Raw genomic sequence first — 14,825 nt, 5'->3', positions numbered from 1 at the left:
GTAAAGGTGTTCAACATCACTAATCATTAAGGAAATGCAAATCAAAACCACAGGGAGCTATCACCTCACATCTGTCAGAGTGGCTGTTACTAAAAAGATAAGAAAAAAGTGTTGGTGGGCATGTGGAGAAAAGGGAACACGTGTACTGTTGGTGGGGATATAAATTGGTGCAGCAACTATGGAAAACATTATGGAAGTTCCTCAAAAAATTATAAATAGAACTACCATATGATTCAGGAATTCCACTACTGGGGACTTATCTGAAGAAAAGGAAAGTACTATCTTGAAAAGATATCTGTACCCCCATGTTCCTTGCAGCATTATATATAATAGCCAAGACATGTTAATAACCTAAGATCCATTGATGGATGAATGGATAAAGAATTTGTGGTGTATACTCACAAAGGAATGTTATTCAGCCATAAAAAGAAAATTATGCCATTTGTAATAACATGGATGGATCTTGAGGGTGTTATGCTGAGTGAAATAAGTCAGACAGAAAAAGACAAATACTGCATAATTTCACTTATATGTGGAATCTAAAAAACAAAAAGGAAATTAAACAAAAAAAAAAAACCCGTACTCATAGATAGAGGGAACCAATTGGTGGTTGCCAGGGGCAGGGGGTGGGGTATGAGTGAAATGGGTGAAGGTGGTCAAAAGGTACAAATGTCCAGTTATAAGATAAATAAGTCTGAGGGATGTAACGCACAGGAGGGTAACTAATGTTAATAATACAGTATCTCATATTTGGAAGTTGCTATGAAAGTAGATCTTAAAAGCCCTCATTACAAGAAAAAAAAATGTGTAACTATGTGTGATGATAGATGTTAACTAAACTAATTGTGGTAATCATTATGTGATATGTACATATATCAAATCATTGTCTTCTACACCTAAAACTAATGCAATGCTATATGTCAATTATCTCTCAATAATAAAAAAAGACTCAGAGAACTTTCTATTATTGTCTCGAGTGGTGGATAGTTGTAGACAGAGCTAAGTCATGAGACTCTGGAAAACTATGATCCACTAGACAATGGTTGAAAATAAGGAAGATAAACCAAATAAACATTTACATGGTTTGGGAGGATGGGACTCAGAGTGGGGGATGGAGAAGGCAATAGATGCATTTATCTAGAGTGAAATCTCATAGGAATTATGATGCTTGTTTCTTTCTTGCTTCTCTTTGAATGCTGCAGCATATAGTAAGTATTCAAAGTATTTGGTTTGAATATTGGCCTAACTGATAAAAGATGCAGTTACAAAAAACTGTTTACCATTTAATGACTGATCATTTTTTAAGCTCTTTAAAATTTTTTAGCATCTGGTTTAGCTACTTAGGAAGTTTTTTTTTTATTGAAGTTATACAGCAATTTATTGTGTCAAACAAGCTTTATCAAAGAAACTTGTATCAAAACCCCTAAACGCTAAGCACAAGAGATGACTTAAATTGCATAGGATGGCTGCTTCCTTAAAAACAAACAGACAAACATGGTATATTCACATAATTCAGAGGTACTTTGGGGTTATATTCACTGTAACTGTGGACTTACTATGGTTTCTCACAGGACTGAGGACAGTTTGGAATAGACACAAATTACAAACTATCTCCAAGTTCTGTTTCACTAACAACATGTGGTTTCTGAGAAATCAGGCCAAACACATGCAGCCAACACTCAGAAAAATCCCTGTAGAGCCATCTAATCGCTGAGCTTGCCTTGCAGTTTCAGTTTCGCATCCTCAGTTTTGGCAAACCTCTTCCACTTTTAGTTTGTGTTTCACTTGAATCCTCCGCTCAGTGCGGAGAGGTGGTGGTGGAGAGAAAAGAAACTCCCAGGAGGGGTAAGGAAGTATGCCAGAGAGGAACACAGCCAAAGTAAGGAGCAGAACTGGAACTCTTACCAAGTTCTCATCCAAGCAGCTTTCTCACCAGCTCTAAAAGATCTCTGCTACTGATTTCATAGTTAAGGTAAGATTGGGGCAAGGGTGGAGAAAGATTCACAAGTGTCAGCACGTTTTAAAAATAGTCTGTCCATGATAGGGTGCAGCTGAGCCTGATATAGACTATCAGACCTCATTAAAGAGTAAATCGTGGTGTCAGGCAGCAGAATTCATGAAGCGCCAGCTACATTTGCGTACTGCTGAATTAGACACGATTATGTGTGCAGGCTTAAACCGAGAGTTTGAGTCTGAAGACCGTTTTTCTTCCTTTGCCACCTTCTGATCTATAAGGATCATAATTGCCACGTGAGTAGCCTTTGTCTTTGGCAAAACCTGATTAAGTTAGTTCAAACTGCAGCCTGAAAATTTTAAGAACTATGACTATAATATTTTCATGAGAAACAGCAGTGAATGAGATGCAATATAAATAACTTGGTTATATTGTTAAGGGCAAAAAAAGAAAAAAGTTGAAACTCAGAATGCTGAATGAAGAGGTTTCATGACAATAGCTATACAGTTTTAGTTAGAGTCTTGTACGTTGTTTGGAGATAGATTTCTTTCTTTAGAAATAGCCCTGAGTCAACTAGCTTTTGATTTCCCAGCACCCCCTCGTTCCACTAGGCCTGTTGTGTTGGATTCTGTTTCTCCCGCTCTATAGAGCCTCGATTCACTTAATACCACAGTTGCTCAGCTTGACCCCTCAAGATTGTCTGGTGACTTTGTTTACTCTCTGGAATTCTCTCCTTTGAATTTCTTATCACAGCACAGGCTTCATGCATTTCCTTCTTGTCTGATTTCCATTGATCTCCTTGAGAAGAACCTTCTCTTCCTCCAAACTCAAACCCAAAACATCATGAAACAAAACAAAAGCAAAAAGAAACAACGAAAATAAAACAAAACCCAACTAGAATTGTATGGCTGAAAACAGCGATGTTTTCTTCTAGAAACCCCATCACTAGCACATCTGACGCTTTTCTCCTTTATTTCTCGTGCTTTCTGTCTCTACATCTTTTGTTCCTCTGCTGCTGCTCTCTCTCCTTTTTAAGCTAGCATTTATTCTGATGTAAATAAATATTTGTTTAATTACTTCCATTTTTCTAAAACTGGCTTGCAGTGTTGAGTAAAATGCCAAGGTCACACAGATAGCCAGTTGCAGTGTTGAGATTGGAAATCAAGTCTCCCTGACTTCAAAGCCAAAATTTATATTTGTGTTTGTGTTTTGATGCGTTCTTGAATTGCTTTTATTTGGAAAAGTTCATGGGACGCTAACAGTTAGGGAGAATGCATCTCAGTGCACACATCACAGACTGAGCTACGAATGGCAGAGCAACAGTTACGTGTGGGGCTGGAACACATTGAATCTGCAAAGATGTTTTGGAGATTGGGCTCTCCTAAAAGCATTAAAGATGTCATCCAGGTAACTTTTGGGGACAATGTGTAGAATACAGTTGGCCCTTCATGTCCATGGGTTTCAAGTCCAAGGATTCAACCAGCCATGCTTGTGAAACCTGCAGATACCGAGGGCCAGCTAAGGGAAGTGAGCATCTGTGAATGTCAGTATACTTGGGGGTCCTGGAATCAATCCCTCAGCAGATACCGAGGGATGACTATACTTTTATTAATATAGATACCCAGCTCTAACATTATTCATTAGGAGGTATGAAAATTTAGACAAATAAGTTCCCTCTCCCATTAGTGACATCATGTCAAAGCACAAGAGATTGTAAGCCCCCAATATCTGCAAATAGATTTAGGTCACATATCTTTTGTTTTTCTAGTTAACTATAGATCATCACTGCCAGGTCCCCATATCTTTTTAATCTAAAACTGATTATGACCTCTGCTATATACAAATCATTCAACCAGAACTCTACAAATATAAGGTGCCAATATTGCTTTGGAAGTGGATTAGACTAAAAATAGACCTGGCATTTGAGTCTGTAAAATCTCGCGGAATCCCCTCTTTCTGGCTCCGGCTTGGCCTGGGCGTTCCCTGGCTCCCATGACCTGTTGCTACGCCATTTGCAAAGGATCTCCTATTCTCTGCTCCCAAGCACTTTCTGTTCTATTTGTCGGTCACCTGGATGATCTCCAGTGCATTGGCTATAAGTAAGGAGGGAGAATAGGTTTTTACAATTTTAAAAAAGGAGTTTTTATAGCCCTAGTAATGGAATCCAGACTTTTTCATTGTAAGATTTCAGTGAAAGAAAAAGTCAAGTAGATGGTGGATTTTTACTAGCCCTAAATTAGAGAAAACCATGTTGATATGGAATAAAAGCAAGACGTGTAATATAACGAATAGTGGTCATAAAGGTTCAAGCTGGGGACTTAGGGAGGTAAAAACTAAGAAACAGAAGAAGCCAAAAGCCAATGGAGAAGAGTCAGATTCAAACCAGCACTCAGGAAATGGTTTTCTATATGGCCACTGAATATTTAAGACCAGTGGGGTAGCCTATAGTCTACCTCTGAGGGGCCTGGGACTTATTGTACAATGACCTTCTTTGCTGTCTTTTTTTAAAATTTCTTCAGAAACTTAGGCCATGCTGAGTAGTATATACCCAGATTCAGGAAGCGAAATGACTTTCTCTGCTTGAAGACTGGAAATTCCAGTCCATCCCATCTCTTCCTTTGCAGACAAGGTCACACCCTGGACATGGCCCAAAAGATCCACATGCCAGAACCCCTGTGCCTCATTGAGAACACCAAAGGGCAACTAGTGGCTAATCCGAAAGCTCTGAAGATCCTGTCTGCCATTACGCAGCCTGTGGTGGTGGTGGCTATCGTGGGCCTCTACCGCACAGGCAAATCCTACCTGATGAACAAGCTGGCTGGGAAGCAAAAGGGTGAGTGGCACCAGCAGAGCTCTGCCGAGCCCCTTCTGCGCACTCACACTGCTGACATTGAGCATGGTGATGCCAAGAGAGAAAGTTGGAAGATGGGGAGGAATATTGAAAGCTAATGTTTGGGCCACAGCTGGCTAATTATCTTCTGGGAGATAAAAGGCAAAGGTCTGTGCCTGACATATCACCTCTTTTCTTTTCTTTGTTTTCCTTATTATCTTCTTGGAAAAAGCATAATATTTTCCAATCATAAGGAGTAAGATATCAGTGAAATAACTTTTATATACGTGTAATTAAAAACTATTAAAATTTTGGTAGCATGATATTCTTGTAAAAACAGCCATTAAATTTCCAACCTACAGTGCTTGATGTTCTTATTTTCCCCATGCCTCTGTTGTAACTCAGATCAATACTGGCTAGACACTCTGCCACCTCCTCATCTTGCTTCCCTTCAACCCTAGCTCGGTTGTCAACAGTCTCCAGCTTCCAGACCCCCTCCTCTATTTCAACCTCTCCACTCCCCTTGCAGGCTTCTCAGTTGGATCCACGGTGCAGTCTCACACCAAGGGGATCTGGATGTGGTGTGTGCCTCATCCTGAGAAGCCAAACCACACTCTAGTTCTCCTTGACACCGAGGGCCTCGGGGATGTAGAGAAGGTAAGGAACAGGGACTCCTTTTTGATTAGCCTCCTTGCTTCTGAACATTCTATACACAGGGAGATTTTTATTTTGGTACTTTCATTTGGCTAGTGTATATCTTTTTTTCCTCCCATTCTATTTTTTCTTTCTTTTTTTTGAGGAAGATTAGCCCTGAGCTAACATCTACAGCCACTCTTCCTCTTTTTTTTTTGCTGAGGAAGACTGGCCCTGAGCTAACATCCGTGCCCATCTTCCTCTACTTTATATGTGGAATGCCTACCACAGCATGGCTTGCCAAGTGGTGCCATGTCCGCACCCAGGACTCGAACCAGCGAACCCCAGTATGCCAAAGCAGAAGGTGCGCACTTAACCACTGTGCCTTGGGCCACCCCCATTCCATTTCTATTTTTAATAGTTAAAGTTTGGAAATCTGAAGTGAGAAAAATATATTGATAAGCCAGATCATAATTGAGAGACCACACTAACGTGGAGCTGGGCTACACATTTGGTTGATGTGTAGTTAACCAAAATGCAGAAAGGTTTTGCAATTAAAATTGCTGTTAGGAGGCTGATCCTGCAGAGAATAGTGCTTAGCAGTGGGCTATGGGTCAGAGAAGCTTGAGTTCAAATCAGGGCTCTGGCCTTGAGACTCTGACTTTGACAAGCAAGAGTAAGTCTCCCCTAATCTTTTATTTTCCCTTTGGTCGTATCTATCTTATCATTTGAACAGTAGATACATGGGCTTTTTCCACTTCTATGCTGGTTTAACGATCAGTCTATGGGGGAGGGAGGAGCTTTGATTTGTGGCACTTGCCAGTTTTCGAAATACTCCCATCGCAGCTGACTCCAAGCTACCAAAGCGAAGTCACTAACTCAGCTTCTGACAAGATGTACACAGTCAGCTCTCGTGAGCTGGTATGAGCTGGCTCCAGCACACAACTGCATCTTTCCCTGGAATTTCCTTTTTTTTATGTTTTCATTTTGCTTTTGATTTGTCACAAAATTCAAACTGGTCAACCTCAATTCGTGCTCTAGTTTTCTCATCTGTAAGATGGAGACAGTAGTTATAAACCTATCTCACAGCATTGTTTTGAGTTTAGATAAGATCAGTAATGTGAACTGACCTGTATATGATAACTACTTGATAAAATAGATGGATGTATTTTGTGTTTAGGCCACCTTTGTTTTACACAACTGAAAATTTTGATTTTAAGTATTCTGGTTTCCCCGCTCACTTTGACTATCCATTTTGCGAATACCTAACTAGTTATAAGAGGGCTTGGTGAGTTAACAATATATAGTTCCATATAAAATTATCAATGCTAATGACAGAACTATTCTATTTAAAGTTCATGAGTTTCTCATAATCATTTTTGTTTGTCTTATTTGACATTTGTAAGTCTGAGGCCTATTTGTAATGATTGCTCATCTGGGAATGCCATGAGAAATGACTTCAATGTGTTCTGACTTCTAGGGTGACAAGAAGAATGATACCCAGATCTTTGCACTGGCGATACTGCTGAGTAGTACTTTTGTGTACAATACCATGAACAAAATTGACCAGCAGGCTATCGACCTATTGCAGTATCCTTTTGTGGTCCAGGATGGCACCAAAGCCAGGGAGAACTCCTCTATTTACCAGCTGTGTCTATGAGGCTGTGAATCAAACACAAAAATGAAAACATGATAAACATTACAAGTATAAGAAAAAAGTCCTTATATTTACCGATGAAATGAGGAATTGGTTACAACCCAAAGAGAATACAAAGGTATGGGGAGGCATGGAATTGACTATGGGCTTAGATGCAGCCCTATTTCCACCAGTTTTCCTTAACCGCGTCTTAGCTATGTGACAGAACTGTCAAATCTGCTCAGGACAGTATCCTCACCCGATGGTGGTGGGGTTGAAGATGCAGCTGACTCGGTGAGCATCTGTCCAGACTTAGTGTGGACTCTGAGAGATTTCTACCTAGCCCTGGAAGCAGATGGGCAACTCGTCACAGCAGATGAATACCTGGAGAATTCGCTGAGGCAAAAGCAAGGTAACAGCGACTTCAGTTTTGGAAAGAGGGGGAAAAGTAACACAAGAAATTATCTCTTGCGAGTTAGTGGTTAAATTTATAGTTTCCTATATTTACTTACCTGGCTAAACTACCAAAGAAATAATTAATAATATTAACTTAAAGTGAACTAATAGATTCAATGTTAAATTGTATTATGTTGCTGTTCTTGGAGTGAATTTCTTTTCCTTTTTCCTTTCCCTGATTGGTTACCTTTTAACTTTTCACTTAGGGTTTGTGAAGATGTATTGAAATAAATAACATCAGGTGGAAGGCACAATTATTTGTGGGAAATAGATTAAAATGAATGTTAATCCTATACTAAGTAAATCTAATTTTTCCTTCTCCAGGCACCGATCGAAGTCTCCAAAATTTCAATTTGCCCCGTCAGTGTATACAGAAATTCTTTCCAAGAAAGAAATGCTTTATTTTTGACTTGCCCACTCACCGGAAGAAGCTTGCCCACCTCGAGACACTGCATAATGATGAGCTGGATTCTGACTTTGTGCAACAAGTGGCAGAATTCTGTTCATACGTCTTCAAGCATTCCAAGACTAAAACCCTTTCAGGAGGCATTAAAGTCAATGGACCTCGTGAGTACCTTTTTTAGGATTTTCCTTCAATTCAACATAAAGAATAAGGCATGGTTCTAAGTTTCTCCTTCTACTGTCAATGTTGAAAATGCATAGTCAGTTACTACCAAGAAAATCATATGTATCATATTTATTGAATTCCAGAGATTCCCAAAACTATTTCTAGTGCTTTTTTAGTAATACCTCTAAAGTAGGATAAAATAGGAATGTAACCTGAAGAAAACGTCAAGTTAAAGGAGTTCTACCCATAAATGTTCCACTGTGGAATTAGACTAACCCACATGGGTTGGCAGCATTTGTTCCACCAGTATAGTGAACACTTATTACGTGTCACAGTTTTCAATAGGCACAAGATAAGGAAGACAATGCATTCTCTGTAGAAATGGAATTTACTTGACACAAACATTAAACAGACAGAAGCCCAAGTTGTCTAGAACCCTTAAAGAAATCTAAGCAGACTGCTTGGTCCAGTTTCTCCTAAAGACTGTATGTCTCAGAACTCTGTAATTTACTGCTACACTCTAGAGGGAAGCTGAGTGCAAACAAAAGTGTACAAAGGGCTAGGAAGACCAACAGGAAAGTTCCAACAAACACTAAAGGCCACCTGGTCTAATTTGCTCACTTTGTGCTTTTTCAGAGGGTAACACTCACACCAGCTTTACATACTGAAGTGGAAGAGAAGAGGGCATTCTGAAGGGAATAGAAACCTGAGGAACAGGGAAAGAGAGTAAAGAGGCAAAGGGCTTATAGCATTCTAATCAAATGAATATGAATAACTTTCTATAACCATTTCCTCATTTCTCAATGGAAAAAGGATGAAATGTGGATGATCACATAGGTCTTGAGATTTCTCCTTTGAACACTTTCTTTTCCCAAAGAAAGACTTGGCTTCTTGGTCACACAATTTTCCGAAGGAACTTATTTGGGCCACTTGAACACTGTGCAGAATGCTGGAAGAGTTCAGGCAATGCATTGTGAAATTAACATTCTGAGAATTACCCAGTTTAGAGCATGCTCTATTTCTCTGCAAATAATACAAGCATCTCTTTCCCGGGTGAAGAATTAGAGAGCCTGGTGCTGACCTATGTCAACGCCATCAGCCGTGGGTATCTGCCCTGCATGGAGAACTCAGTCTTGGCCTTGGCTCAGATCAAGAACTCAGCAGCAGTGCAAAAGGCCATTGCTCACTATGACCAGCAGATGGGCCAGAAGCTGCAGCTGCCCACGGAAACCCTCCAGGAGCTGCTAGACCTGCACAGGGCCAGTGAGAAAGAAGCCATTGCAGTCTTCATGAAGAACTCTTTCAAGGATGTGAACCAAAGTTTCCAGAAAAAATTACGGGTAATTAATTTCTTTAGCTCTATTTAATGGGGCTTACAGGCAATAAAAGGCAAAGTATTCTTATGAAAGGCAAAATGAGGACTTTTAAGGAAAATAATTTTTACCAGACTTGAAAATAATGACTATCATTCATATGATCAAGATATCACTTTTATTTGAAAAACAAACAAACAAATAAACATGCAACTACTCTGGCCCCTATAGATTTTGAAACTTTCACACACACACAACACATCTTACCATGTTACATCCATGGACTAATTTCTTAAAAGTAATCTTGTTCCTTAAAAAATTGTATTCATAAAGTATTAATTAACTTTCCTTTTTTATTAATCAAGCATACAGAATTACCAGATGGATCTACAAAAAGATTATGCCTCCAGTTTAATAGCATACACTCATGTCATTCTAGCTAATTATTCCATTTCACCTCCTTATTGGGAATCCCAGGCCCAATATAATACCGAACCAGGAATGGTTGTAAAACCATAGGTTGTGTTTTAATATTCGGGCATGAGCCTAGAGACCTGTGGTCTGAAGAGCACATCTAAAGCAGAAGTAGCAAGAGAAAGGGGTTTCAGGAGGTTTCAAACACAAAAGTAAAGCCATTTTTTCTAGCATGTATCATCCTTGGAACTTTTCTAGGTTTGGTAGAAAGGATATAGTCTTGCTTGTAGTCTTGTAGTTTCTAGAAACAATACAGAGATTCTCTTTGAGCATCATTTCTAGAGATACTGAAGTGTTGCTGTCATCTTTTCCATGAACATTTGTCCCTTTGAAGACCCAGCTAGAAGCAAAACAGGATGACTTTTATCATCAGAACTTGGAGGCATCACTGGATCGTTGCTCAGCTTTACTTCAGGATCTTTTCAGTCCCCTAGAAAGAGCTGTGAAGCAGGGAGTTTATTCACAGCCAGGTGGGTATCGTCTCTTCATTCAGAAGACAGAAGAGCTGAAGGCAAAGTACTATCGGGAGCCCAGGAAAGGAATTCAGGTATCCCTAGTTTACGTATTAATTGTGGGAAATTGCAGAAGGGTTTCTTTCAAAAGCCAGTGAAGACAGGGAGAAAGTATTTATATTCTACTGATAGCTGTGGAGTTAAACTGAACTGTCACCATAATCACCAGACTTTTATTGCAACTATCAACATTCATTTAAACAAAGGGACATTTTGGGTTACATAGGACTCAATCCTGATAATTGAAACTAACAGGAAAAAATGGTAATTCATTGGCTTACATAAACTAAAAGAAAAACGTTTGAATTTAGTTGAAGTATAGCTACGTTCAGGAGTTTAAACAACATCAATTTTCCCCCTTTCTTCTTTCTTTCCACCACCACTTCAGTTTTCTGTTGTTTTCCTCACTATTGCCCTCATTCTCAGGTAGGCTCACCCCACATGACAGCAAAGAGGACACCAACAGCTCCAAGCTTAGCTAGTTCTTTGTGCCCTCAATCTCAGGGGAGAGACAGCATCTTTCCCAGCTCCCAAATCAGTCTTTAAACACCCAAGTTGCAGTATTTTCCCATCTGTACCCAAATCCTTTGCATCTAGTGGCCCTGGATGCTCTGATTGGCCAGCCCAGAGCTTGTACCCAGCTCTGTGACAGAAGAGGCTTGACTGACAGTTCCATTAGGTGCAGGCTGTGCACTTCCGGGGAGGAAAATATGCTGGGAAGAAAAAGAAATAAAGAGATTTAAAACATTCCTAACAACCATTTCCTACTTCTAACTGCATGTTTTTGGGGTTTCTAGGCTGAGGAAGCTCTGAAGAAATATTTACAATCCAAGGAGGCTGTGAGCAATGCCATCCTACAGACAGACCTGGCTCTCACTGCGAGGGAAATGGAGATGGAAGGTGAGAAGAAAATGGAAGAGAAGTAAGATAGAAATTGCTACACATTTTAAATTAATTTGGCCTGGTTCACCTGGGATCACTAAACTAGAGCAAAAATGGCAAAGGTGACTCTTAGCTCCTCAGGATGTACCTGAGCAGGGCATTACTATCAGCTACAGCATGGTTTCCTGGAAGGGAAAAATGGCCCCAGGGAATTTTCTCTAGGAAGTAGCAGGAATAATAAATAAGAGCTGGAGGCAGAAGGAAGGGGTACTTAAATCCTAAAGAGGTTCGTCATTTTCTTCTTTCTCAGGGGCACGTGTGAAGGCAGAGGCTGCAAAGGCTCAAGCACAAATGTTGGAGGCAATTCAAAGGTGGAACCAACAAAGGATGGAAGAGAGGGAGAGACTCTACCAGGAACAAGTGAGACAAATGGTGATGAACAGAGCCTACCAGCTGGCACAGTATCAGAGGGCCCAGGAACGTCGGCTCCAGGTATGCATCAATTATTTCATCTAGGATTTTAATCATCTCTCGCCTCTCTGTACTGATGAGAGCATGAAGCAGTGATAAAGGGCAAGAGGCAGCATACTACCGTGGCAAAGACTCTGGAGTCAGACAGCCCCCTAAACATCCTCGCTCCACCTCTTACTAAACACATGGTTTTGGCAAGTTACCAATCTCCACTATGCCTTAGTTTCCACTGGTGGAGAATGGGATGGTAATAACACCTATTTTATAGGGTTATTTTGATAAGTAAATGAGTCAATACTTGTATGCAGAAACCACAAATAGCTTGGCACAGAATAAGCACTACAATTTAACTAAAATCCAAGACCATGTCCAATCCACAATAATTACCTTTTTACTGCTATCTTGTTAATTGCTCTAAGCAACCTTTTCCTTTTGTCATAGATTACCTTGTTAAATTAATTTCATGTTACTGTGTCTACGCTCCTGTCCTTACCTTAATTGTCGCTGGAGTTTATTTCATCCAGTCCTTTATTATTATCATCACTCAATAAGCAGTGGTTTCTATTTACCAAGCACTACATAAAGTACTTTACGTGCATTCTTTCATCTAGTCTGCTCAGTGTGACACAAAAATATTATGTTCCTAATTTTCTGATTAGAAAAATAAGGTCCCAAAGAGATAGCTAAATGTCAATATCACACAGTCTGGCAACTTATCAAAGTGCCTTCCCAGTGAGTGGGATCTGCAATGCTTTTGTTTCTGCAAACCTGGCATGAAATTCTTATGTGAGCATCCCTATGAGACAAAGGACACCCTAGCCCTCCCCCAGGGGGCCAGTCTACCTGTAGGCCCTAGTTTTCTATGTACCGCTCCAAGACATTTTTGAGATTACAGCCATGCGCAGAAGGGCAGGATACTCAATCTGACTTTCCTGATCTCCTCACTCTTTCCTTCTACTTCTGTCCTGTAACTGTGGAGATCTGGAACAAATTCCTTTGTCTAAGGTTCAGACTCCTCACCTGATTGTGGCTGTCACCTACATATCTACTTTATCAGCCTTTCCTCATAGAACTATATTTGACATTTCCCTGTGTATAAATCAGAACTGAAGTCAAGATGTGATCCAAATTGCCCAAGAAGGAAGGGGGAAGGGGCCTCAGGATGTAATTCTTGGGACAACAATATTTCAGGGATCAAGAGATGACAATGTTTCTGTAGCTAGAGAGGAGATAACGGGAGAAGAATTACGCAAGTAGGAAGCCACAAATGACAGATAAAATGGACATGAACAGAAAGGAGGAATTCAGGAACTGTCTTTTGTTACTGATGGGTTAGAATAAGTAAGGAAAAGTCAATGATTTGAGCTTTCTTTCCCCAGTGATCTGGACATTACTTTTTGCTAAGCTCTATAGTTTTGTTTATCACTCTTTAGGAAGAGGCTGAAAAGCTCAAGGAGAGACACCAAGCCGAAAGCAGAAGACTTCAAAATGAGATCCAGGATCTCCAGAGGAATGTGGCCCCACCAGACAATGACACATGTATCTTACTCTAAAGAGCTAAACATCAGAACTTCCTTTTCTTGTTCACTTTCACTGAAGACACAAAGGAACAAGAAGTTATAGAACTTGAGACAATCACCATTTAAATAAACTTCGTAATGATTATATTGAACTTCTGTACTGAGTATAAGGTTATGATGCCCATAATTGGTAAAATGTGCGTTTCAATAGTTCAGTAGCTTAAATGATGATCACTTCCTTAAAGGGATTATGAATGTATAATAAGGGACATTTTATCATTGCTTCTATTTGGGAGTGATATTGGGCTGGTTCTATCAGGAGAAGCTTTCTCTTGTACCCCAATGCCACCCCTCTAATTTTTCATATTAGTCTCAGGGTACAATTGAAGTGACCTAGGGGGTGTTATCCTCAATGAACTAAGACAAGTGGAACTTGACCAAAGTCTTGGGCTCAGGTGGGCATCACTCCTGCCAAGTAGTCAGGTGCTAGATGCCATCAGAAGGAGGCACTGATGGTAAAGACAACTAACCTACCTTCCTAGTGGGGACAATGTAGTTTTCGACCGGGTGGAGGCTGCTCAGTGTATGGCAAGGATGTGACTCCTGGTTATGTTCAGTGGACACTCTGCTTAGAAAGATTCCAAGCTATAAGCAAATAACGTCATAATGAGATAGACGTGCTCCGGAAGATGGCAGGAACTACCAGCATAGAAATGTGTCATAGGCTGGAGGGCTAAAGAAGACTTTTCCTTCTTGTTACACTCAACAAGGGCATGACTTAAACAGGACATTTTATACCAAGAAAAAATTTATATTGGACTTAATTGTGTATTTTGTCTTTACAATCCTTTAGTGCCTGTAAAGAAATGGTATAAGGAATGCCAGATAATACGCCAAAAAATCTGATAGGGCTCATTTAATGTATGCTTGCTCATAATGCTAAAGTTAAACGATCTTAAACCTTTGTAATCACATATTAAATCCTAACAATTTTTCTCAAAAACTATGGATTATATAAATATGTCTGTTTGCACATATTTTTAACCATAAATAACTGTAATTTAAAAAAGTAACTCTACTGCTTTGTTTCTATTTTCTTCAATAGTTAAAAATTTAGGGAAGCCTTCTGAATTTCCCTAAGGAGATTAAGAATTACTCTAAGAATTACTTTAAGGCTGGAAATAAAATACCCTTTCATTTGTTTTTTGTTTCTTTGTTTTATCTCTAGTAAAATAGTTTTTAGAAAGTATAGAAACATTACATAGAGTTCTATTTTGTTTCCCTTTAATTGCTTACTTATTCATATAAGGAATTTCCCAGTTGGGCTCGATTATAGGAACTTGAACTTTCTTAGTTGCTCAAAATATGATTTCCTTATTTACGGAAGAAAAGCAGATGAATTTTAATGTCTGCCCTGTTTTCTGTTCCTTGAAGACTTTTACCATGTTGAACGTCCCAGTGCTGCTCAGCTGTATTTCTAGACTTGAGCTGAACTTCAGAAGCTATTAAAGACCACAGCATATCTGCCTGAGCATTTGCCTAACAATACTCTGTAACTGCCTTTCCAAGCTGTACA

At 39.6% G+C, this 14,825-nt stretch overlaps 1 protein-coding gene across 2 annotated transcripts; it reads left to right on the top strand.

The window, feature by feature from the left end:
• Positions 1-1,811: 1,811 nt before the first annotated feature.
• Positions 1,812-14,756, top strand: GBP5 (guanylate binding protein 5). Of its 2 annotated transcripts, none has more exons than XM_046645040.1 (11): positions 1,812-1,972; positions 4,579-4,787; positions 5,314-5,441; positions 6,898-7,007; positions 7,269-7,465; positions 7,834-8,076; positions 9,137-9,417; positions 10,199-10,411; positions 11,174-11,276; positions 11,569-11,750; positions 13,163-14,756. In XM_046645040.1, the coding sequence occupies exons 2-11, from the start codon at positions 4,598-4,600 to the stop codon at positions 13,280-13,282; spliced, it is 1,767 nt and encodes a 588-aa protein (XP_046500996.1). In that variant the 5' UTR covers positions 1,812-1,972; positions 4,579-4,597; the 3' UTR covers positions 13,283-14,756. The 2 variants fall into 2 exon arrangements, with proteins under 2 accessions (XP_046500996.1, XP_046500997.1); XM_046645041.1 differs by having other exon boundaries at positions 4,541-4,787.
• Positions 14,757-14,825: the final 69 nt, after the last annotated feature.

This window comes from Equus quagga, chromosome 18 (genome assembly GCF_021613505.1).
Source record: "Equus quagga isolate Etosha38 chromosome 18, UCLA_HA_Equagga_1.0, whole genome shotgun sequence".
In the NCBI taxonomy this organism is placed as follows: domain Eukaryota; kingdom Metazoa; phylum Chordata; class Mammalia; order Perissodactyla; family Equidae; genus Equus; species Equus quagga.
This window is presented reverse-complemented; position numbering and strand designations above follow the sequence as displayed.

Coding starts and splice junctions, on each gene's coding strand:
- GBP5 (XM_046645040.1), top strand. CDS start 4,598: ATGGCCCAAAAGATCCACATGCCAGAACCCCTGTGCCTCATTGAGAAC. Junction 10,412..11,173: donor AGCCCAGGAAAGGAATTCAG/GTATCCCTAGTT, acceptor TGGGGTTTCTAG/GCTGAGGAAGCTCTGAAGAA. Junction 11,277..11,568: donor GAGGGAAATGGAGATGGAAG/GTGAGAAGAAAA, acceptor CTTCTTTCTCAG/GGGCACGTGTGAAGGCAGAG.